The sequence below is a fragment of the Aulostomus chinensis genome, chromosome 3, assembly GCF_037954235.1.
Source record: "Aulostomus chinensis isolate RoL2024-O1b breed Wild chromosome 3, RoL_Achi_v1.0, whole genome shotgun sequence".
Taxonomy (NCBI): Eukaryota; Metazoa; Chordata; class Actinopteri; order Syngnathiformes; family Aulostomidae; genus Aulostomus; species Aulostomus chinensis.
Window position 1 is genome coordinate 17,896,685 of NC_141322.1, and position 23,037 is coordinate 17,919,721.

The following is a 23,037-nucleotide window of genomic DNA, read 5'->3' on the forward strand; positions in this document are numbered from 1 at the left end:
CACCATGCGTGACCAAACGCTTATCTGACGTCAGCGCGTAACGTGTGTGTACGGAAGTGGAGTCGCTGCTCCTGTATCTTCTGCGATCTAATATATGTCCTGTTTGTTCTCATTCTTGTGTAGTATTTAAACCCTACCGACACCTGTTTTAATCAGCCGCACTGTCAGTTGATTATTTAAGTTTAATAATGATTTACAGTTGTATATCAGCGCAAGAAAGCAACGGATAGCCTGTGAAATTAACTCGAACTAAGGATTAGTTGCGAGACTTCAAAATGAGTTCACAGGATGTGCTGAAGAATGCGTCCACTCTGGCGTCGTACAATGTGCTGCTACAGGTAAGCTATAACGCAACTGAACACACCTGAACGTTCAGTAGTTTATTATAATTTAACTAATTTCTCTCAGATGGTGTTCCGTGTGCTCACCTTCTTGCTGAATGCCTTTACTCTGCGCTTTGTGTCCAAAGAGCTGATTGGGGTCGTCAATGTCAGGTAAGCTGTGATATCAGTGGGACAAACTACAGTGCATTTAACCCCCTCGGCTGCTCTAATGTGTGTATGTTGTCTTTATATTTGCAGGCTTACACTGCTTTATTCCACATTAGTGTTTTTATCCAGAGAAGCTTTCCGCAGAGCCTGTTTGAGTGGGGGATCTGGTAAAACCCGTAGCTGGAGACAGGTTATTAACCTGGTGTGGCTGACGTGAGTTTGACATGACTGTAACACATGAGGAGCATTTGACTTGACTGTTCTGAAACGTTTGCCTGTTACTTCTGTCCCAGGTTACCTCTGGGTGTGCTATGGGGAGTCCTGCTTGGCTGTGTATGGCTGTGGCTCCTAGAGGTCCCGGACCCTCAGACGGTTCCTTTTTACAGTCCTGCTGTGGTGTTGTTTGCCTTAGCGGGGGTGCAGGAGCTCCTGGCTGAGCCCCTCTGGGTCCTGGCTCAGGCCCATATGTTTGTACGGTTGAAGGTGGTTGCTGAGAGTTTGGCAATGATCGCTAAGTGCACTGTAACTGTAGTGCTCGTGGTGTCTGCTAGTGAATGGGGCCTTTACATCTTCTCTGCTGCTCATGTAAGAAGTCACCTCTTTGGCATTATATCTGCTTTATACATTTTTCAAATGTAATTATTTTCACTTCTTGGCTTTTCTTAGTTGGTGTACACTGGAGCCCTGGTGCTGTGCTATCTGGTTTACTTTCTTCGTTTCATGGCGTCTAAAGAGGCAACTGAGAAGAGTTTTCCTCTGCAGAGTGTTGGAGATCTGCTGCCCCACACTGCTAATGGAGAGGTAGGCTGGCCTGTATGTTATGATTTTACCTCCAAGTTTTAAAAAAATGAGATGCACTTTACTCTGCCTCTTTTTGCAGCCACTGGTTGACTGGACTCTGGCCCGGCTCACATGGAGCTTCTACAAGCAGTCTTTCCTGAAGCAGATCCTGACGGAGGGTGAGCGTTATGTCATGACCTTCTTGAACGTCCTCAGCTTTGGAGACCAAGGTGTTTATGACATCGTCAATAATTTGGGCTCCATGGTGGCGCGCTTCATCTTTCTGCCCATTGAGGAGAGCTTTTACATCTTCTTTGCCAAAGTACTGGAGAGAGGACGTGATGTGAAAAGCCAGAACCAGGTCAGAGATTTAGAAAGACATTTTTGTGGGTGGCTTAGCAAGAGTGGGTGTCAGTTCTATTTCACGTTGAGGGTCTTGTCTGCAGGAAGATGTACGTATGGCAGCAGAGGTTCTGCAGTGTCTGCTGAAGCTGGTGCTGGTGATCGGTCTGACGATCACAGTGTTTGGCTACGCCTACTCTCACTTGGCACTGGACATTTATGGAGGTACTCTGCTGAGCAGCGGAGCAGGTGAGTGAGGAGAAGGGTGCGCCGACGTGTGGGACAGACATGACACGCTGTTTGGTTGTAATCATCACCGTTTGCTTTTATTCTTTCTTCCAGGTCCTGCGTTGCTGCAATGCTACTGCTGCTACGTCTTGCTGCTCGCTGTGAACGGTGTAACGGAATGTTTTGTGTTTGCTACCATGAGCCAGGAAGAAGTTGACAAGTATGAATGTAGAAAGGCAAACTGATTTACTCCTAGACTGTGAATGAGTGCAATTGTGATATAATGGAACAAATGGTATCAGTGTTTTACTAAGCTGCATAAGCTGCATTTTAAAAAAAATGAAGTCATTTCTGCTATATTGAATATTTTCATCTTACTTATTACTGATTCTGCTGTTATGTTATGTCCCAGGCTAACATCACTATTGCTGTCTGTTTACTACACAACCTTTTAATAAGTCTGTGCTTTCTTCTCAGGTATAACCTGGTGATGCTGGCTCTGTCTGTGTCGTTCCTCTTCCTGTCCTATGTGCTGACATGGTGGTCAGGGGGTGTTGGCTTCATACTGGCCAACTGCCTTAACATGGGTCTCCGCATCCTACACAGCCTGCTGTACGTACGTCGCTACTTCCTGTCCAGTCCATGGAGACCTCTTCAAGGCCTGTTACCTTCACCGTTCCTGCTGCTGGCACTTGGTGTCAGCGCAGTTGTCACAGTTGTTAGTGAGGTACATTTCACTCATTCACCTCTGAATATTATGCTTCAATTCCAGTACACTGTAATTAAATGTCTGTCTTCTATGGTTTCAGGGTTTTTTCTGCTGTGACAGCGGGTGGCTGCTTAGGCTTGTCCATATCAGCGTCGGAGCGGCGTGTCTGCTCAACGTGCTCGTAGCTGTTCTTCTCACAGAGACTCAGCTCATTCAGTTTGTGAGGACTCAGCTTTTGCCGCGCTACCGGAAAAAACACACGTAAATTACACGGGACATGTTTTACTGACTGGAAGAAAACTCCTCCTCAAACATGAACTGTAGCTGGAGAAATACTGATTGACAGTTCTAAGCTGTCTGGAAGCCTTGAGAGAACTTTTATAATTGACCGTGTGTTTGTGTGTGTGTGTGATGCACATCAAAGTATGAAGAAACATAGAAGTTTTGAGATTCAAGTGGTTGTGGGTGGAAAACAGTTGGGTGGATTTTGATGAAAACAGTTTGATTTGTGACAGGAAAATATTTTGCCCTTCATAATAAAAAGGCAACCGTCAATATTTCTAAATGTCAAGGATTTGCCTCTGCAAACTTACACTGTGTGTGTGTGTGTGTGTGTGTGTGTGTGTGTGTGTGTGTGCGCATGCATGCGTGTGCGTGTGTAAATGCTGTCAAAACACATTTTTCATGCTTGCTTTCAAAATTGTTTTAATGGATCTTTTTCAGGGTCATGTTTCAGTAAAATGAATGTAGAGTACAACCAGATGCATTTTTATACTTGGTAACATACAGCGATCAGCCAAAACATTAAAACCACCTGCCTGATATTGTGCTGATCCCCCTCACATCATCTAAACAGCTGGCGTGGGACACGAGTTCCCTTGCAGAAGTAGACGAAACAAACTAACCTTCGCTCCCACTGGTGCATCCCCGAGTAGAAACCCATGACCCGGTTCACCAGTTTTCCTCCACATTTAGTCATTGCTAACTACTGCACACCAGGAAGACACCACAGGACTTTCTGGTTCTGCTCTGACCCGGTCAACTAGCCACCAGATATTGTCAGAGTCGCTCAGATCTTTATGCTTGACCATTTCTCCAAAAGGACTTCAAACACAGACTGTTAATCTGCCGCCTGTTCCTCCTCCTGACGGGAGCTATTTTAACGACATGATCAGTGTTAGTCTCATCAGTTGCCAGTGATTTCATTGTTTTGGCTAATTTATGTGTAACATACAGGCCTATTATCAGAAGCAGCTTTTCTGGTTTAAGCATAAAAACACGTTTAGGTTCAATAAACACTGATAATATACTGTTTGTTGAACAAACGTTCAGTTAAGATTTTTGTAAAGCAAATGACCTTCATTGTTTACAAGGTAAAGAAGAGGGGAGTTTTATTTTCTTGCACCCTGAACGTTAGTAATTTGCTCAAGTCTTTGATTTAATGATGGCTAAAGTTGGACCTTTGCAGTTTATTAACATGTTTCTGGGTACATGTTTGTCTTTCCTTTGTTTTGATCCGGAAATTGAGATCCCTCAGGGCTAAAAAATGATGTCATCATGGAAAATGAGCAGGAAGGGGAGGAAGCGACATTCTTTTTACACTGACCAAGGCTTGTTCTTGTTTTTTTATTTGGTTGTTTAGTTCTGATGTGTACAAAAACCTAGCATGCAATAAGTTAGCATGTCCTAATGTCCTAAGTTTTGATCTCTTCGCACATTTTTTTGGACTCATATCTTTTGAAATCTGAACACAGTTTGCTTAACTTGAGAGAAGCAGAGAGACAGAAAACAGGAGGAGCCTTTGCACTCATTACGTCATTTATTAGTCTTACAGAGAGCAGATTTATAGTCCACTGGAGAATCCCTGCGAGTTTGTGTATATATACAAGCTGGACAGACAAGAGAAACAGAAAGACAGCTGATAGAAGACCTCTCATAGGATATCTAACTCATCATGTCTCAAGTAAGGCCACTGTTTAAATTGTATGCAATGCAAAGAATCTACATTTTTTGACACTCCAGAAAGCCAGGAATCTCTGATGTTACTCTTCAGCCAGGTCAACAAGAGGACGAAGTGCAGCGCCCTGAAGTGAGAGAGGAGGACCTGACTGAAGCAAAGAATAAACTGGGTACGAGTGGGACGCCGAAGAGCAAGACGTTTGAAGTCATGGATGAGTGTGGTGAGCACATGTGAACACACTCCCAGTGTGATTTAGTATTGAAATGAAGCAGTCTAGTTTTATCTTCTGTATCTGGTGAGCTTATGTTATGGAAGAATACGAGTCTGTATGTATGTGTGTGTGTGTGTGTGTGTGTGTGAGATGATGCACAAGTTTCCACTCCTTATACAGAAGGGTTGTCATGATGGGAGTCTCCATACACAGTGAACTCTCTCACCCAGTGAGACGTACTCCCTCCGTTCCCTCCCTTCCTTATTAACATGCAAATATTGTCTAACCCTCAACAGAGAAGATGGGCAAAGTCGCTCCGTCTGTGTTCAGTGGCCTGAGGTCTGGAGGGGAGACAGTTCTCAACACTCGCTCAGCTCGAACCGCCAGGAAGTAGCGGGACAACACCTGTTCCACGTTAAGCTCGTTTTCTAGAACTTCTTCAATGCCAGAGGTCTTAAAACTCTTTGTCAAAGTTGTGCTTGTGTTTTTTTTTTGCCCTTGATAATTTTCAGTTCTGCTTTTGGACTTAAGAATCTGCAAAATAGAAGAGTTTGTATGGAATCAGATAGTTTAAAATGATCAAACATGGTTAATGAAGTTTCTGCCTCACACTGCAATTGTTTTGTGTAATAAAGACAAAAGTGCAACTGAAAGTCATGAACTTTGATACACCAGTGAACCTTAACATGCGTGTCAAGAAAAAAAATCAGTTGTGCCTTTTTTTCTAGTCTATTGGGTCGAAGAATTATTTTTAGAGGCAGAAGTTTATTTTCTTGTGTGCATGTAATGGAAATTTCATCAAGCAATAAAAAAATGGAAGAAAATACAATCAGATTAGGTTTATGTATTTTATTCAAAAATTATTTCCCAAAGAACTAATAAAAGTGAATTAGAACAAACTACATGAGTAGATGAGTAGTCAGGGACAGGAGGAACTGAATAAAGATGCAAAAGAACAAAAATGGCGTCGCAGAAGAGAACCACGTTTCCGGCCCTGACAGGCGTCAAGGTGTGAATCCTGTTTCATTTCATGAATTTATGATGCTGATCTTGGAGGATTTTAGCGGACGACTTTGCATCATAGAAGAGCTCGTTGATTTCCTCCACCTGCTCTCTCTCAACCGTCTCCTTGCCCTGGACGCGACCCAGCAGGCTGGCCGGGGTCAGCAGCTGAACGGCATACCTGAGAAGAGTCCAAGCATGAGAAACAGAAATTTACACCCCAACCCCCCCTTTTTTAAATTCCAACCAAACTAGAGATGGAAACTGAGAGGCAACTGATCTTCAAAAGGATACATTTCCTAGAAAAAAACTCAAGACAAGGTAGGCTTATGTTTTGACTTCAAATGCACGTGTGTTTATTTCATACCCACATCTTTTTGGCACTGAAAAGAATTTAGTAAGGAGCTAAACGTGTTTTAACTGTTGCTTCTCTGTATTTAGACAGGATCGTAGTCAATGATTTGATTGCTATATTTCAATGGGGGGAGCGACAACAACGAGTTGCTCTGCTGTCTGACGTCGCCTCTGATGCATTGAGGTTCATTTTTAAACTTCTTTTTTTAAACGCCGCTCTGTGGAACTTCTGTCATGGATGCCTGGAGGACGATCAGTAAAACTGGTTCCATGTTTTCTGCAGTCTCGCAGAACAAAATGGAGAAAGTTTAAAAAAAAAAAGAAAAAAGTATGATATATAGACTTAACACACAACCTTGACCTGCCTTGTCTAGTTTTGATTACATTAATGCTTCACATCTGCTCTGATGCTGGAATCACTGTCTACATAGACACCGGACCACCGTCGCCTGTTCATTTATCTAACTGAGGACTCCGGTACTGTGCATTTGTACCTGAGTGTGGTCTTGGTGCCGATCTCTGCCAGATGTGTAAGTGCTTCCTCGCTGATATTGATCCCCTCGGTCTGAGCGCGGATCTTGATGATCTAGAAAAACAATAACAACAACAGAAAGAGTCACTCGAGATGTGAATGTACACACACCAGCGCCCACACATCTTAATCTCAAGTGCTCTGATTCACCTGCTTCATCTCCTGTGGTGTGTACAGCATGGTGCGGATGATCATGACTCTGTCCAGCAGGTCCAGGGGAATCCCGTGTGGTGAACTGATGTCCTCTGTCCCTCTGAAGAGCAATAAAACAGTCTTACAACATAAAAAAAAAAACGAACTAAAACTTCTTCTTTTTCTTTTTGAATTGAGTTTTTTTTTCCCTCTTTAGAATTTGACCTGCACAATTCCCAACCTGATTAAACAGTTCCCTCTGTTGGAAGCGAACACAACAATGGGGGCGATGGTGCTTTCCAGTGCCCGGTGGAGGTAGGTGAAGCATTCAATGTCCAGCATATGGACCTCATCCACGAACAGCACGCCAGGCACTAACTCAGCGACACCCTGGTCAATGTAGCGGTTCACCACCTTGTTGATCTCAGCACGCAGTTTGTCTGGTAAAACAAAGATGGAGGATGAATGAGTGACTGGTGTCAGCTGTTGCAGCCCGGACAACTGGATCAGGTCACTCTCTACCTGTGATTTCTGTCTTTTTGGGTTTCATCAGTTGTCCCATCATGGAGAGAATGTCCTGGCCTCCCTAAGGCAATTAACAAGCACTTAATGACATACCTTAGATAGCAGAGCAGATGCCTTAACATCATTTCATGACGCTGCCATGTTACTATGTACCTGGGGTCTGGCGTTTGCTACATCCAGGTCATGCAGCGTCACATCCTGGACAATCTCCTTCTTTTTGTGCACATCACCTTTGGGCAGCGGCACGTACTCCTCTGCCTCCAGGTCAAACTCTGTTGCAAATGTGTCACAGCGACCTTGTCTCTGCAAAAACAAGATCAACAGTCTTAAGTCTTGGATACTTGGGACAGCAGTGAAACTAAAAATGGAGGGAGGGAGGGAGGGAGGGGGAGAGAGAGAGAGAGAGGGAGAGAGAGACAGAGAGAAAGCGAGAGAGAGAATAACTGAGGCGGCCAGTCGCAGCAAGGAGGGGCCTTTGGTTGAGGATGAAAGAGTCAGAGAAGGCAGGTCATAGACGGCTTTCAACTTTAACACGTGTTGCCCAGCCCTCCACCCTCCTTTGGCCCCTGACCAGAACCAAGCTGGCCCACCTGCTCCGATTAAAAGAGCTGTCATTGCAGCCTGTCAACACACGCCACAAGCCTCGCTGCTGGGAAGGGAGGCACTGTGGGAGATGGAGAGATAAATGAAATGTGAAGAGCTGCAGGAGTGAGAGGGACTCATTCCAGAGTAAGCGATGAAAGAACGCCACCGTGAAGGACATAAACAGAAAAGGAGAAAACAGAAGAACAAAAACAAGTTCATAAGGGATCCGTTAACACAATCTAAGAGGGTGTGCAGTACGTGGTGAATTTATTCGTCATACCTTGACGGCTCCACTGTTGGCTTCAATGTAGATGACATCTCCCACCTCCACGCGCTCTTTCTGAAGACTCTCATAAATACTGGGATCCAACTTGAGAGACAAAAAAATGGGTCATTTTAGAAATAATGGTCGCGTTATAGTCAGAATGACCATGCTGAACAGAGGCGGCTCTTCCGGACAAAAACAACACATCATTCTCTAAATTTTATTGATTTTTTTTTAAACAGAATTAGGGGACACTGATTGAACTGCACTGAGATGTAAGTTGATTTGAAATGTATTTATTCCATGTTTAATACGAGCCACAGAAATAATACAAGCTCCCAGTCTGACCTTGAGCTGCTTCGTCCCTTTGCCCGTCTTCAAACCAATGATGACGTGGCTGATGGTTTTTCCGTAGCCACCCATGGGATTCTCGGTCTCACAGGGGGTCAGCTCTGTCACCTCCCCTTCATACACTTCCTTTGTTTCTTTGATACGTAACCCTGCAGAGGTGGGAAACATAACAGTCACACACTCAATAGGCCTTTACATTTGTGTGTAAACCAAGCTGCCACATAAAGGATTTCATTACAGAGAGAAGCATGTGTGCAAGTGTGTGTGTGTCTCTGTGTGAGAGAGAGCGAGAGAGAAACCAGGATATGCCTGTGCATCATTCCCCGGTACGTGGTTCCTTCTTCCTCCTCTGAATCAAAAGCACACAGGTGGCCGCTCCTCTTTGGATGCTCTTCTCTCCAATCGGCAGAGTGATGACAACCTCAGAATAGCCCCCCCCAGCACAGCGGACCACCTCTGGCTTCACCCTGCCTCAATTTGCACCCCAGCGACAGGAACCATCAGCAGCCAGGCAAACCTCGCCCTTGCCTCAAGCCTTCCCACTCAACAGCTCTCAGAAATTCACTACTGGCAGCATCTCAGCATCCATTTCAATGTAAGTCCAATTCAACACACACACACACACACACACACACACACACACACACACACACACACTTTTGCTCACTTTGCTTATGTATTAACTGCCTTATTGTCAAGACATCTGCAGCCAGTTAAATAAGATGGAAGCAGCGGGGAATTGGTTTCACGTTGGTAAAAAGTCTGGAGAGGACAATGATGATTTTTGTCAGTATCTTCATCTTCATTTCTGTCTGCATTTGCTTCGCTGTTTCTTTTGATGTCAGACAAAGAGACTGTGGGTGTGTTAAGAGGCACCTCCTCTTGTGCCACTCACCGATTGCCCTTCTGAAATTCTCCATCAGCACTTCTGTTTTTTTAATCTCAGAAGAGTAGACTTCACTTCCAACCATAGGGCAGAAAGGCACCTTGTTACCCAATTCCTGTGCCACAGCCAAAGCGAGGGCAGTCTTTAGAGGAAATGTGAATAGAAACAAATACGATTAATCACCAACAGCGGCATTAAGAATAACAAAATGTACATTCCACAATTTTACAGCTTTTAATGACTAAACATTTTACCTTTCCTGTCCCGGGTGGTCCAGCCAGTAGTACGGCCCTTCCTGCCATCTTCTTTGAGCGAATCAGCTCAACAATGATACCACAAGCCTGTAGGGTACAAATAATACGAGGTAGGTTAAATTCATACAGTGTATGATTACACACATGTGCAGGTCTTCCACTTGGGACTAAGAAAATTAGTCTAAAACGGCAATATGTTTATTACAGACAACCAAGTCTTTACATCCTGCCTCTTTACCTTTCTGTTGCATTAAAAAAAAAACAAATACGACTTCCACTCACTGAACGGGATAAATGAATAGAGTTAAACATAATTTCAGAGGGGTTTTCCCTCTAGATGCCCTCTCCTAGATGATAAACAGCGACACCGCAGCGCTAACGGAATTAGCATGTCGATGCACATTACCCACAACAATAACTAAACTCAGCCTTTTTAAATGTGGTCAGCCCTCGATGTCGTTACTAAAAAAAAACCAACAAAAACCCAAATGTAGTGCAACGTCAATATTACCTCTCTTGCAGCCTCCTGGCCGACGAGCCCACACGCTGCCTGTTTAGCGTTCCCGGCCTCGTCCAGCCCGAGTCCTTTGACATGGCTGTGAGAGGCGATCCGCTGAGTTTTCGTGGTGCTTTTTACTTCCTCGATCTTCATATTTACGTGTAAAACTGCTTAAGAAAAACGTGTATAGGTTTAGGGCAAAGATATAAAGCCCCCGAACCTCCGATGTCTTCTCACCGCCACTATCGGCGCCGAAACTCAAAACACAAGGAAATCGGTTTCCATGTGGGTTACTAGGGAAAATGAGCGGAAGTGATACATCAAAGTGCCGCCTACTTTATCTATTCAACAGAACTATTGGACCATATAAACATATGGAACGTAGCAGTTGGCTGCGGCGCCTGTCAATCATTATCTTCTCTCAAACCGCGCCCCGCAGTTTACACTTCCGGTTGTGTTGCAGTTCCTCTGTCGTAGTAGAAACTTCAAGAAACGCGTTCGTAAGTAAGTAGTGCTGTCGCCTGAGTGCGATAATAGAAAAAACAACGAGCGCTTCATCCGCGTACTGACATTTTAACCAAGTTTGATTCGTAGGGCAGCTTACGAGCTTTGGTTTAATCTTAATTTTACTTCTGTTAGGTAGAGAAACAGACGTTCTGCATGGTCTCGACATGACACATTTGTCAGGGGAAGACGTTCCTATCAAGTTCTTTTTCATGCTAAAGTAAAATCGCGTAAATAGTGTGAAACTCGGACCAGTTGAAACTGACTTTTGCTGAATATTTCGGTTTTAATCAACGAATGCTGACTAAGACATATTTTGTGCAGCAGCATCATCGCCTTCTGTCTTCGCTGGAGCTGAGTTCAAGGTCCAAGTCAAGCCAAAGAAAAACTGTCACATTAGTTTACGGGACAGCAACTAGGAGGACCGGCCACGATGGCAGACTCGGCTGCTACTCGGACTAAAACGTTGAATTTCAACGTTGGGGTTCTGGGGCATGTTGACAGCGGGAAGACGTCGCTTGCCAGGGCGCTCAGTAGCACCGCCTCAACGGCAGCCTTCGACAAGAACCCGCAGTCCCGTGAGAGGGGCATCACGCTGGACCTCGGCTTCTCCTCCTTCACGGTGGACATTCCGGATCACTTGCGGGACAGTGACGGTCAGCAGCGGTACGACAGCCTGCAGTTCACTCTGGTGGACTGTCCGGGCCATGCCTCCCTGATCCGAACCATCATTGGAGGTGAGATGTGTGAAGCATAGTGGGAAGGAAGTGTGTGCGAAGGTTTGATGACACAACTCGCTGATTGGACTGACCAGGGAATGGTATCTTACGTTAACACTTTTAACGTCTGGAGCAGAACATCCACAACTTTGTCAGCTTCAGAGACAAAAGACAAATTTGAAGTCTTTGGTACAAAAAAAAATGCAAAAAGACATCGTGAGTTTCCATAAAATTCACATGTGAAAAAATAACTGAAAAAAAGAGGTCAGTGGATTTAAAATGCATATGCTATGTATTTTAGAGATGGACAATATTATATTTTTTGCCAATATCATATATGCCGATATTTTACAACTGATTTGGCCAATAGCTGATATTAAATGATGTTGATATTATCTGTATAAAACAAATTTATATGAAATTTGCATATTGTGCACAGAAAAAACATGTTAAAATGTGTTTTTAAAAAAAAGTTTGTCTTTGTTTTCAAAACATTTGTGAAAGCACTCAAGTCATAAATTTACCACATTTTTCCTAAAGAAGAAGAAGAAACTTAAGGAAAAATGTTGCTCAACAGACTTATATTAATATTATAAAAAATGACCAGTATCTGCTGATGCTGACCATGTGCGTTTTCTGATTTTTAATAAGTGAGATACTTATTTTTTTATTGCGTCCCCCATAAATGAATTGGGGGACGTTATAAGGCACTTCTTGACGTTTGTCTGACATGGAAAACACACACACACACACACACACACACACACACACAAATATAATACAAACTTAATCACACACACATTACTGAAACTTCCATCATCCAAACAATGTTTAATGAAGGTTCTTTGCTGTCTGATCCCCACCAGGGACAAGCTTGTGTGGGGGACAGAATCTCAATTAGACACTCGCTCCCAACTAACTTGCACACCAAACAAACAGTTCAAATGATAATAGACTCAAGCAGTCACATGACTGACTGACTGTCAACACACTGTCGCTTTAACAGTTCTTTTTGCACTGGATTTTGATCCAACGCTGTTTTTATTTTTACCACGTAGCATTTTTTAGCTTTCATTTTAGCACACATCCCCACACAAAACCCACTCAAGTCCCTCCTCTGCATTTGGAACAGCTTTGATGAGCTTCGACTTGTTAGTTCTTCCACCCAAAGAGGTTTAACAACATGAAAATATTAGATGCAACTCGATGAGATGTAAACCTTTGTCTGGCTTAATGCAAATGGCATGCAACGTTCTTTCTATGCAACTCGAAAGTTACATGAAACGGTTATAATAATCAGTCTTCTGTCACAGATTTAGCTCGCGGTTGATTAAACTGAAACTAGCCATCTTGAGAAGTGATCAAGTGGGAAGCATTATTGTTACTATCTTAGGCTTATTTGAGTCTTAGCTGATTATGGATTGTTTTCTTGCTGTATATTGCTACTTTTTTCATAATGTCTGTCCTGCAGAATAGAAATTCAGCTAACTGTGCATTAATGCTTATTGATATGCTGGACATGACTTAAGAAGGCTACATGTCTGTGGGTAAAGGATGGGGGGGGGGGTGCAGAGTGAGAGAGAGAGAGGGAGGGAGAGAGAGCAGTTGACACTGTATGCAAGGAGTTTGACCCATGAGCCTCCAGTGAGTGCATTCTTAGATCGTTACAGTATGACATCATCATCATTTGAAACAGGATCCGCATTAAAAAAATCTGATTGAACCTAATTTGCATGTTTCAACTCTTTCAGCACATTGACAACATAGTGAGGGCACCACCTCTGCACGAGGTTAGACAGAATATTATGTGGAGCTACGTCGATATTTGAGCGTGAAAAGAAATGTCTACTACTAGATATGCCTCCTGTTCAAATCAACAAAGCAAATCACTTTGGCAGAGTGTATGCAGATTTTAGTAGATGTATTGTGTAACTCAAATAATAAATGAATGCTGTGACCCATTGAGGGTGGCACATGCTATAGATTAGGGCTGGATGGAACATGTAGAGATGGGGGTATGTTTTAAACTCCCCTTATGTCCCAAGTGGGGAAAGCACAGGAAAGAGAGACTGCCAAAGTCAGGAAAAGAAATGAGGCAAAAGGAAAGACAACCAAGTGAGCTGCAGCTTTAGTTTCAACCCTCTAGCCCTTTACTCTCTTTGCTTTTGTGCACCCCTCCCCTTATTTCTCTTCTTGTTCTGCTGTTTTTCTTGGGTGTCTGTGTCCTTTCCTGTTTGTGTTGCTGTTGTCGGCTTCATACGCACGCTACATTTTTTTCTCCGAGGGTTCTATAGTACATGTTTTATTTAAATAGAGTTGACTCAAGAAAAGAGCCAGCCACGTATATTAGCATGAAGCTAGTGCCGACTGACGCTAAAAACCAGAACAGTCCAAAAATTTCTGCTTACAAAGTTCCAAGCACTTTGTCCCGTATTATCCATGTTGTCTTTATTCAGTCGTACGCTCAGTAGTTCACAACAGTCGAAGCTAAAAACAACCAGCTTGCACACTTGTGCCTCATAGTTGCGCTGATCTGCAAGTGTTCTAGGTTTTTTGAGAGATGAGAATATGGCTGAATTAAGAGGATGTGGATTATACCAGTCAGTGAGTTTGAGAATTTGTAAACTGACATATCTGGACAGCTGCCATTAGCTTCAAGCTTTACATCTGTGGCTGGCTCTTTCTGCATTCTGGAGTCACAAAATACACTTGTATTGCTTTAACAGTTTTCTGAGTTGTCGTTTCTTATTTAGGAGCACAGATCATTGACCTGATGATGCTGGTGGTGGATGTGGTCAAAGGGATTCAGACTCAGACTGCAGAGTGTCTACTGATCGGAGAGCTGACCTGCCCTCGCATGGTTGTTGTGCTGAACAAGGTCGACCTCCTGCCAGCCAACAAAAGACAGAGCGCCATTGAGAAAATGACCAAGAGACTACACAAAACACTGGAGAACACCAGGCAAGTCTGGGCCCAGACAGTCAAGTAGAAAATGAAGTAATTTTGAATATTTTTCACATCAAAGCATGAAGCAATTCGGCCCCTGACTATTTTTTTTGGTTTGCTGTCGCGCAGATTTAAGGAATGTCCGGTGATTTCTGTGGCAGCAAAGCCTGGGGGCCCAGAGGCTCCCGACTCAGAGGAGCCACAGGGGGTGCCAGAGTTAATAGAGGTAAGATCTGGAAACATACTTTTGTCCCTCCAGGCCTATTAATGTTGCTCAGAACAGCATGAGCACTCACTTATGAACGAATGAGTTTGGTCAGTTGCCTTTACATGGAGGAGTGTATATGTCTTAACCATCCCCTCTTGGTTTCTCTCTCAGCTTTTGAAAAAACAGACCTACCTCCCCCAGAGAGACCCTGGAGGGGACCTGCTAATGGCTGTAGACCACTGCTTCTCCATCCGTGGTCAGGGGACTGTCATGACTGGGACCATCTTGCAGGGGTCGCTAGCCATCAATGACACCTTAGAAATCCCAGCCCTAAAGGTAAGATCCAGAAACACTTAATCCCTGATATTGACAAGCAGGCAACATACCAGAGTGCTAGATACACTTTAGTAAGAAACCGCAGTGTTTAGGAAGCTGAAGAATTTGTCTGGATGTGGGCTGACAGACAGACGGAGGGAGGGCCGGCTGGCTGAGTGGGTTCAGAGGATGTGTCAGTTTAAAGTGAGGGCAAGATGAGGAGACCGGGGGGGCACTAGCAGCATAGGAGTTTAGTAATTTAGACCAGATGCACGGGTGTAAGGTAGGCTGCAGTTATAATATTGACCTCTTGGTGGCAGCAAATAGTTAAATTAACAGTCTGAAGTTATGAAGCTTTGATCTGTGTCAGTCCTGGATTACAGAGGACATCAAAGAGTTACCAAATCAACAGTCAGTGACAAATCAATGCAGCAGCAGTTTTATTTTACATTTTTTATTTATTGATATGCTTTTTGCTTCTTAATAAGGCATTTACATGTTGAAAGACTTTTTTTTTTATAGCTACAAAAAGTAGTTCTGTTGTTTGCTATCTCTGACTCTCAGTGACAGTAACAATGATGCTTGTAATTTTCTGTTTCAGTCCTGAGTTTTAAACCATGTTTGATATGAAATCTGAATTTAAATTGAATAATTTGAAGATTTTTGGTGACAAATCCATTCATGGCCAACTAGTTTTATTCAGTTTTGTTTATATTTTATCAACATTACACGTTTCCAAATGTACTGTAATATAAATTTGTCTTACAAATATACCTTGTCTGTGTTATTTCCTCTACCTCTGACTCCAGGTGACCAAGAAGGTCAAGTCGGTGCAGATGTTTCGGAAGCCAGTGTCAGGGGCAATGCAGGGAGACCGGGTGGGTGTGTGTGTGACTCAGTTTGACCCTAAACTATTGGAGCGGGGTGTGGTGTGCACCCCAGGGTCCCTGCGCACCCTCTATGCGGGTGTCATCTCTGTAAGAAAAATAGGCTACTTCAAGGGCTCCCTTGCCACCCGTGCAAAGTTCCACATAACAGTGGGGCATGAGACTGTCATGGCGAGGGTGACCTTCTTTGGCCTGCCACCCGTGGGAGACTCAGAGCCTTTCTCAGACACTAACCCCCCTCCACAGCCCTGCTTGCTAGAATCGGCCTTCGACTTTGACAGGGAGTACTTCTACCAGGACGAGTACATCACCTCTCAGGGAGAGTCACATTCAGGGCCCGACCCAGAGCAATGGGCTTTGTTAGAGTTTGAGCGGCCAGTCACATGTCCCTCACTCTGCCTTGTGATTGGCTCCAAGCTGGACACGGACATCCATGCTAATGCGTGCCGCTTAGCGTTCCAAGGCCGTCTGCTGAAGGGGTTTGAAGATAAGGGCTATGCTGAGACCACCCTCCCTCGCTTGCACATCTACAAGACCAAACACAAGGAAGGACAGGTGGAGAGGGTGAGTGGACACTTATCCCTTTGTCCGTTGGGTTAAAATCCCCGTTTTCTGACTCTTCATCATATCTGATGGCTGTCTTGTTGCCCTCTCAGTTGCCTCATGTTTCTTCTGCTGCCCCTAGTTGTTTGAATGTTTCTCATCGCTGGTGGCACTGGAGCATGTCTCTCAGACAAAGCCCCTATTGTGTATTCATAAACAAACACACACAAACAAGCATGCATGTTTGAGTAAGTGTGCATGCTTTACCATGTGCTGTGACAGATGTGTGTGGGTGGCCGTCTGACGCCACGAGCCCGTCTCGCTGTCAGGTACTGGCGCTGTTTGGACACACCTGAGTGGCGCAGGAATACCCACATGACTCTGAGTTCACCTGACTCCCTCCTCAGTTCTCAGCACCCCCCCCCCTCTTTCTCTCTCTCTTTCTCTCTCTCAGTCTGTTCTACTCTCCTCACACGCACACTCATGACTGCTTCAAAGTTTATCCCAGTGAGTAGCGTTAACAAAATCCGTTAAAACAAGTTGAATGAATTCAGAGAGAATCCTAACTGCACTTTCAATAGTTTTTTTTTTTTTAGAGAAGATTTGCTTTGAAAAATCCCTGATTATATGCTGGGAAATTCTGATATAAATTAAAAAAATACTAAATATTGTGGAGCTGCTTACGCGTCATATTCTTAAAAAAATTAAGAAAACATTTTTGTGTGATACAGATCCCCTCAAAATGTCAGTCAAAATAATGCGGTGAATAAGTATTTTAGCAGTCGCTCTACCGTGGACAGAGAAGGTGCCCCGTGTGTAGCCTCACGCAGGGTGAGATTTAGGTCAGGGGTCAAGTGTGTGAACTAGTTTCCTGCTGTTAGCACCTCAGGCCGTTGACAGCTCCAGTCACCGCCTCAGGAGCAGAACGCCGTGTGAAAGAGGTCAGTCCGTGGTCATGTGCTGTTACATTTGTTGTTTATCTCCGGGCCAGAATGAAGCAGTTATATTTCAAGTCTTTCAAGAATTCTGTTTCGTAAAGGACACATTACTGGCATTGTTGAGATATGACGGCCCCATCCAGTCACAATTCATATGGTCTGTCGGACGTTTATAGCAACTGTATGTTTTTTTATCAGTGCATCAGTCACGCTTGAGGGACGTCAGGGTCAAATGTTCAAGAATGAATGAGGGTTAGGCAGAAGAGAGAGGAAGAGCTGGTGGCGGGGGGGGGGGGGTGGTTTAGCCGGAGACAGAGCGGTGCCCTCCCGTTATCAGATTAGTGGTGGGTTAGATTGACTTAGCGATGGATGCTAAGTAAGGAATACAAACAAATGTAGCATAAAATGTGCAGGAGGAATGAGAGAGAGCGTGTCAGACAGCCAGGCGGCGAAGCTTGAAGAATGTGGCTGCTGCTAGCGGTGCGGTTGATGACAGCACAGGACAGAGGGTGAGCTGTTCTTCCCCGCTGAACACGACGGCAGAGTGAAATCACAGCAACCCACAAGATCAAGACATTTTCACAGTTCAATGAGATCAGATTTTGGTTCATCATTTATCAAGTACCGCTTTTCATTTTAGCTCCTATTAGTGCTGAACTCACAAGTCTCTCTCCCGCTCTCATCAGGTGACTGATGATTACACTGTAATTGGCCGCAACCTGTTCAAGAAGGAAACCAACCTTCAGATCTTTGTGGGGTTAAAGGTCACGCTGTCAACAGGCGAAACTGGTGTTATCGAGGGTGGGTTTGGACAAAGTGGGAAGTTTAAGATTCGGATACAAGGTAAGAATTTCTTTGTGTTTCTCGTTGAATCAAGCTAGTGCTTAATCTCTTGATGCTGTTAAATAGAGACATATAAAACTCTGCGGCTTCCAGTAGTTTAACACTCTTCATCAATATACACACCAAAAACACTTTCTCCACGCCCGTGCCTGGTTTTGGGGGCTCTGCGGACAATTTCCAGGATGTGGTAAGAGTGGTAGGCCTGACAACCCCAGCCACATTCCCAGAATCCCTCTGGGGATCGCCTTTGTTCCGGGGGAAGTCTGTTCTGTATTTATTTTACCTTCTGTTGCTCCAAACCCACTGCTCCTCACCGGGAGGGAAGAGAAAACAAAAACATTTCGAAAGAGAACCTCACCTTCACCTACATCCTTTTCACTGCCTCACACTCCCAAATCTGGCATACGGACTCACACATCCTAGCGCATGGGTATAATTCCAGATCTCCAGGGAGAGGATGCTGCTTTACATCTATTTCTACAGAAAGGTTATTCACATACAGGTGTTGTCACGATTGGTCATGATCGTTTTTTTTGCCTTTTTAAAAGTTTTACATGTAATTAATGACATATATGTATCTGATGCTGTAGTCAATGCACAGACAACACCAGGGTTCAAACCTGGTTGCCCCGCATACCAAGTTCACCATTGCTGTATTTACTGAGAGTTTATGCCATTTGGGGGAAAAAAAAACGTTAAAAAGTATGAAGCTTTTGTGAACTACAGACTGCACTTGATTGACATTTACCAGAAAACTCATTCAAAAAACTGATTTTGAAACGAGGCAACTGGACGTTTATCAATGCTAACTCAATTTCTGGGTTTTACAACCTCTTCCTGCACCACCCTTTTTAAAATAAATGTGATTTCAACTTAGCTAGTTGCCTTGGTTTATGCTATACATGATGTTTATGAAGTATTTCATCATGTGCAGACAAACGTGCGTGCGTGTCACTCGTATGTGAATACAAGTCATTCAAGTTAGTGCATGTGTGTCTTTTGAGGACAGTTTTAGCTGATCAAAGATAAGGGGGAATATCTCACGTCTCGCAAACATAACAACCCTCACATTGGCATAACAAAACAAGAAGAATGCTGGCGCCGCTGTATGTGAGGTCAGACAGTCAGCGTGTAAAGCATTGAACCTAGAACATTGCTTACCTTCAGTGTGCAGAACAACAAGCAAGTAAGCTGCCTTTTTCTGTACTGGATACACACACACACACACACACACACACACAAGGAGACACAGGAGGTGGACTAGAGGGTGGACCACCACTCACAGGAAGTCACTTGGCTTAGAGCAAGGCCCAGTAAGTAAAAGCAGGAAGAGGAGGGACACTATTGGGAGTGTGCCTTTCTGAGGGGGCACTGAGACCTGTTTCTCTGCACATTTCCATCAGTTACATCAGGTAGGTGAAAGTGTCAGGTGATCTCCAGGTCAGCACATGAACTCCTGCTGCATGCCTGGATCGCTATCATGTAGCAGATACATGAACACTGAAAATGGCTAGGTTGACCGCACACAGTGTGGGATGGTAAACATTATATTTTTCAATGACAGATAATCAACTGACTTGCTTGACTTGTGTATTTTGGGGTTTTTTTTGTCATTCAGAGGGTCTTCGGCCAGAAACCAGGCAGTTGTTGTCCTGTACCTCAAAGAAGAAAGCAAAGGGGGGGAGCAAAGGTGCAGCTGAAGAGGAGCCCAAAGCAGATTCCCAGCACGTTAGCGTTCACCTGCATTTCAAACGCTATATTTTTGATCCTCATAAGAAGATGGTTCAGTTGTGACACATTTGACTGTTGCACAGCATTGGAGATTAAAAAAAGGGCCAATTCGAGATGAGGGGGATCCTGGCCTCTGTATCAGGGGTTTGCTAACTCTTTGCTTGGTCTTCTGGAGTTGAATGAGGCGATTGTGAAACCTGCTGACTACGAGTGAAATGCAAGGAAAGATTTCACTTTTACTTTGGTTTATCTTTTTCAAATATTCTGTAGAATTTTGTAATTCAGCTCATTATCAATTGGCATAGACTAAACTATATATATAATAATATATTATAGATAATATATATATGTTTTATATATATATATATATATAATATGAAAGGAGTCTTGTTCATATCTTTGCCCCTCTCATGTCTGCCTCTTGCTCTGTTGCTGGCTTTAAAGATCACATTATGTTTCATGTTTGGATTTATTGGTTCCTGCTGTGTAATTTCAAAATGACTCATATTGCAAATGTTTTTTTTTCTTGATAGAATTTCCTGTTATGGCAGTAAAACGCTACATTTATACAGCAATTATATCAGATACAGTATGTCTGAAGTTCACACAGAAGAATATAGCAAAACCCCATCCTGAAACTGCATTTGTTATTTTCTGTATGTTTCTGTATGATCAGTGGAGACGTCTAATCAGGATGTAATCGAAATAAACACAATTGTTGTGCCACAGAATAAAATAAAGTCAAGCAAAAGCTTTTTTTTTTTTTTTTTTTTACAAAACAAGCATTCATGCCGGCTGGAGCTTTATATCCAGTACTTGCTGCAGCATGTGTGCAAAAGCAAAACCAGATGCAGTATCAAAATACGACATTATAATAATACAAACGGAAAACAAAAACCTCTGCTGTTAGTTTGTCCTGCATTTGTCTGGACTCTGCAGCAGAATGGGCACAGTTTTCACTCAAGAATGTCTTTAACATGTTTTCCTGATGTTCCGCTCTCTCCAGAAATTGTTTGATACACATACGTGAGCCGTAACTAACATCCATACTAAGAGAAGCTACTGCTGTAGCTTGCGGTGTAAAACTGCCAAGTCCATTGTGTTAACGCTGCTCTGCAAACACTACATCGATACAGGATCGGAGTTTAAGGAAAGAAAACTCTATCCCTTTGCTGAAATAATAATGTGTGATTCTAAATCAGGACAAGGTACTGGAGACGTTCCATGCAGTACTACTTTACAACGATTACTCCTTTTATGAAGGATTAATAAATGGTTGCAAATAATCATTAATTGTATTGTAAACACTTCATAATACATCAGTGAACAGTTGCAAATGACATGTACGCTAATTACATTCATTAGTGGGGTCTCACTGTACCGCTGCATTTTTATCTACCTAGTTTAAACAGGCCGTTAGAGCTCAGCTAGCTGAAGTTTTTACAATTTTATGAAAAGCACATGCAATCATTTCTGCAGTTTGTAAATCAGCGTAATTTGACTTTGGTACAGATTTATTCTCAGTGTTTTTCATTTGTCATTGAGTGATCAATGCACACATAACTGACGATATAACCGACATTGATCACGAGAGTTTACAGGGGGAAAAAAATCATGTCCCTGTGTGTTTGTGTATTCGGTCTATCCTGTGACAAAAGTGTTGGGGTGTGCGTGTGTGTGTGTGTGTGTGGGGGGGGGGGTGCAATGAGAGAGCAGGACACTCAGTATGTAGCAGATGATGTCAGCAAACTGTCCCTGTGAGCAGCAACTCTATCTCAGCTGGAATCTGAGGCAATTGGAGAAAGAGGGAGGAGCAGGAGGGGACACTGGAAGGTTTGTTCCTCTGAGTGACAGTCCTTTTAGTCTTATCTCCTCTCATTCCTTGTACAGAAAACCAGACAGAAAAAAAAAATCTATGCTGCTTTTCTGTGTGTCTCTCCAATTTCCCTCTTTTTTTTGCTCCGCCCCTTCTTTCATTCTCCATCCATTATAGTTTTTATTGAAAACCTTTTCTGTCCATTACTGGTTTCAGGTCCACATAATTTTCAGGTTCCTGAATGTTTTTCTTTATGTCATAGTTATGTTGACAGGCCATGGTGCAGCATGTTACTCCTCTTAATGCACTAGTTCTAATCTACTTGTGATCATTGTCTTAAAAAACTTAAAAACACACCCACTAAAATGTCAGTGAGCCAGAATCACTTTCTGTTATTGGAACAAGAATGTACATTCAGCCTTGATCCATGAATTGAGTTGCATTTTAATCTTAATCCCTGCATCAATAGTTCTTTTCAAATTAATTTCAGGACATGAAACATTTTATAATGTTTTCATTTATGAATTTGGTTCAAAAAGCAGTGCTATATTTTTTGTAATTTGGGCAAAAGTCAAAACCAGGAAATGAATTCCAGGAATTGATAAATCAGGCATTCCTTTTTTTTTTGTATGAGTTATTTTTGTCCAGCTTCACAGAATAAATAGGTATAGATCAGACCTCCAGAGTTACAGATTTTCTTGCTGTGGATGTGATGAAATCACGATTGATCATCAAGGCTACAGGAACAAAACTGATTCAAGACTACACGAACAGAACAAACTTAGGTCGTTGCCCATTTGTTAACATCCTTTTTTTAAACTCAGGTTAGATTGTATAATAAAACATTTCTGTCTCAGATTTAAAAAAAATACTTAAAAAAATTGGTATCTAAATTGGAAAGGAGAATAAGAAATGAGACACCAACTCATCTTGTTAAAAGATGATTACTTTTATCCTCCTTGTCTTGATAAAGATCTTCCTTCTTTTCACTAATACAGACGTGGGAGTGTGAGCGTGCCGTGTTTCCCTTAGTGTGTTTTAACATGCATGCTAATCCCATTGTGTGTGTGTGTGTGTGTGTGTGTGTGTGTGTGTGTGTTTGAAGGACACTACAGTCCCTTCTGAGCTTAGGTGAGGAGGTTTTGGTGGACGCCATAATCTTCTTTAAGAGACGTAGCTGATTGTGGCGGGAGGACACAGTCAGGGAGGCTGTGGGACCACAGCTAACAGCTAGTGATCACACACACTCACACTGAGCCAAGATGTATACCTGACACTTGGATTATAACTTTTGGCCTACAATTCGTCCCAGTGTTCATATCCTTAGCTACTGCTTTCCATTAGAATTCCTCCGGTTCATCTCTTGCTCCAAACGCACAGCAGTGTGGCCGTCCTTTTTCCCGGTGACCTTGAGGTCAGCTAGTTGTCGCGGGTCAACATCTGAGCTGCTGAGTGTTTATAGATGGGAAACCGTCATTGAT

General features: G+C 43.2%; 4 protein-coding genes across 7 annotated transcripts; 3 read left to right on the plus strand and 1 right to left on the minus strand.

Annotated features, from left to right (window-relative positions):
* Positions 1-56: 56 nt before the first annotated feature.
* Positions 57-2,822, plus strand: rft1 (RFT1 homolog). The gene is made up of 10 exons (XM_086199213.1): positions 57-338; positions 409-494; positions 582-704; positions 785-1,076; positions 1,158-1,292; positions 1,372-1,632; positions 1,718-1,862; positions 1,956-2,061; positions 2,319-2,568; positions 2,651-2,822. The coding sequence occupies exons 1-10, from the start codon at positions 276-278 to the stop codon at positions 2,813-2,815; spliced, it is 1,626 nt and encodes a 541-aa protein (XP_086055339.1). The 5' UTR covers positions 57-275; the 3' UTR covers positions 2,816-2,822.
* Positions 2,823-4,372: 1,550 nt separating this feature from the next.
* Positions 4,373-5,554, plus strand: mustn1a (musculoskeletal, embryonic nuclear protein 1a). The gene is made up of 3 exons (XM_086199216.1): positions 4,373-4,513; positions 4,604-4,730; positions 5,018-5,554. Exons 1-3 carry the CDS (start codon positions 4,505-4,507, stop codon positions 5,113-5,115), a joined length of 234 nt encoding a protein of 77 aa, XP_086055342.1. The 5' UTR covers positions 4,373-4,504; the 3' UTR covers positions 5,116-5,554.
* Position 5,555: 1 nt separating this feature from the next.
* On the minus strand, positions 5,556-10,422 carry ruvbl1 (RuvB-like AAA ATPase 1). The gene is made up of 11 exons (XM_086199214.1): positions 10,119-10,422; positions 9,608-9,694; positions 9,363-9,495; positions 8,465-8,616; positions 8,132-8,221; positions 7,420-7,569; positions 7,264-7,327; positions 6,983-7,181; positions 6,760-6,862; positions 6,572-6,663; positions 5,556-5,904 (listed from the first exon to the last, which is right to left on the minus strand). The coding sequence occupies exons 1-11, from the start codon at positions 10,257-10,259 to the stop codon at positions 5,745-5,747; spliced, it is 1,371 nt and encodes a 456-aa protein (XP_086055340.1). The 5' UTR covers positions 10,260-10,422; the 3' UTR covers positions 5,556-5,744.
* eefsec (eukaryotic elongation factor, selenocysteine-tRNA-specific) lies at positions 9,702-20,480 on the plus strand. 4 transcript variants are annotated; one of them, XM_086199211.1, is made up of 8 exons: positions 9,702-9,717; positions 10,935-11,347; positions 14,083-14,290; positions 14,405-14,501; positions 14,655-14,819; positions 15,608-16,249; positions 17,853-18,009; positions 19,628-20,480. In XM_086199211.1, the coding sequence occupies exons 2-8, from the start codon at positions 11,044-11,046 to the stop codon at positions 19,801-19,803; spliced, it is 1,749 nt and encodes a 582-aa protein (XP_086055337.1). In that variant the 5' UTR covers positions 9,702-9,717; positions 10,935-11,043; the 3' UTR covers positions 19,804-20,480. The 4 variants fall into 4 exon arrangements, with proteins under 4 accessions (XP_086055337.1, XP_086055335.1, XP_086055338.1 ...); XM_086199209.1 differs by lacking the exon at positions 9,702-9,717 and adding an exon at positions 10,518-10,610; XM_086199210.1 differs by lacking the exon at positions 9,702-9,717 and adding an exon at positions 10,552-10,610 and having other exon boundaries at positions 10,938-11,347.
* Positions 20,481-23,037: the final 2,557 nt, after the last annotated feature.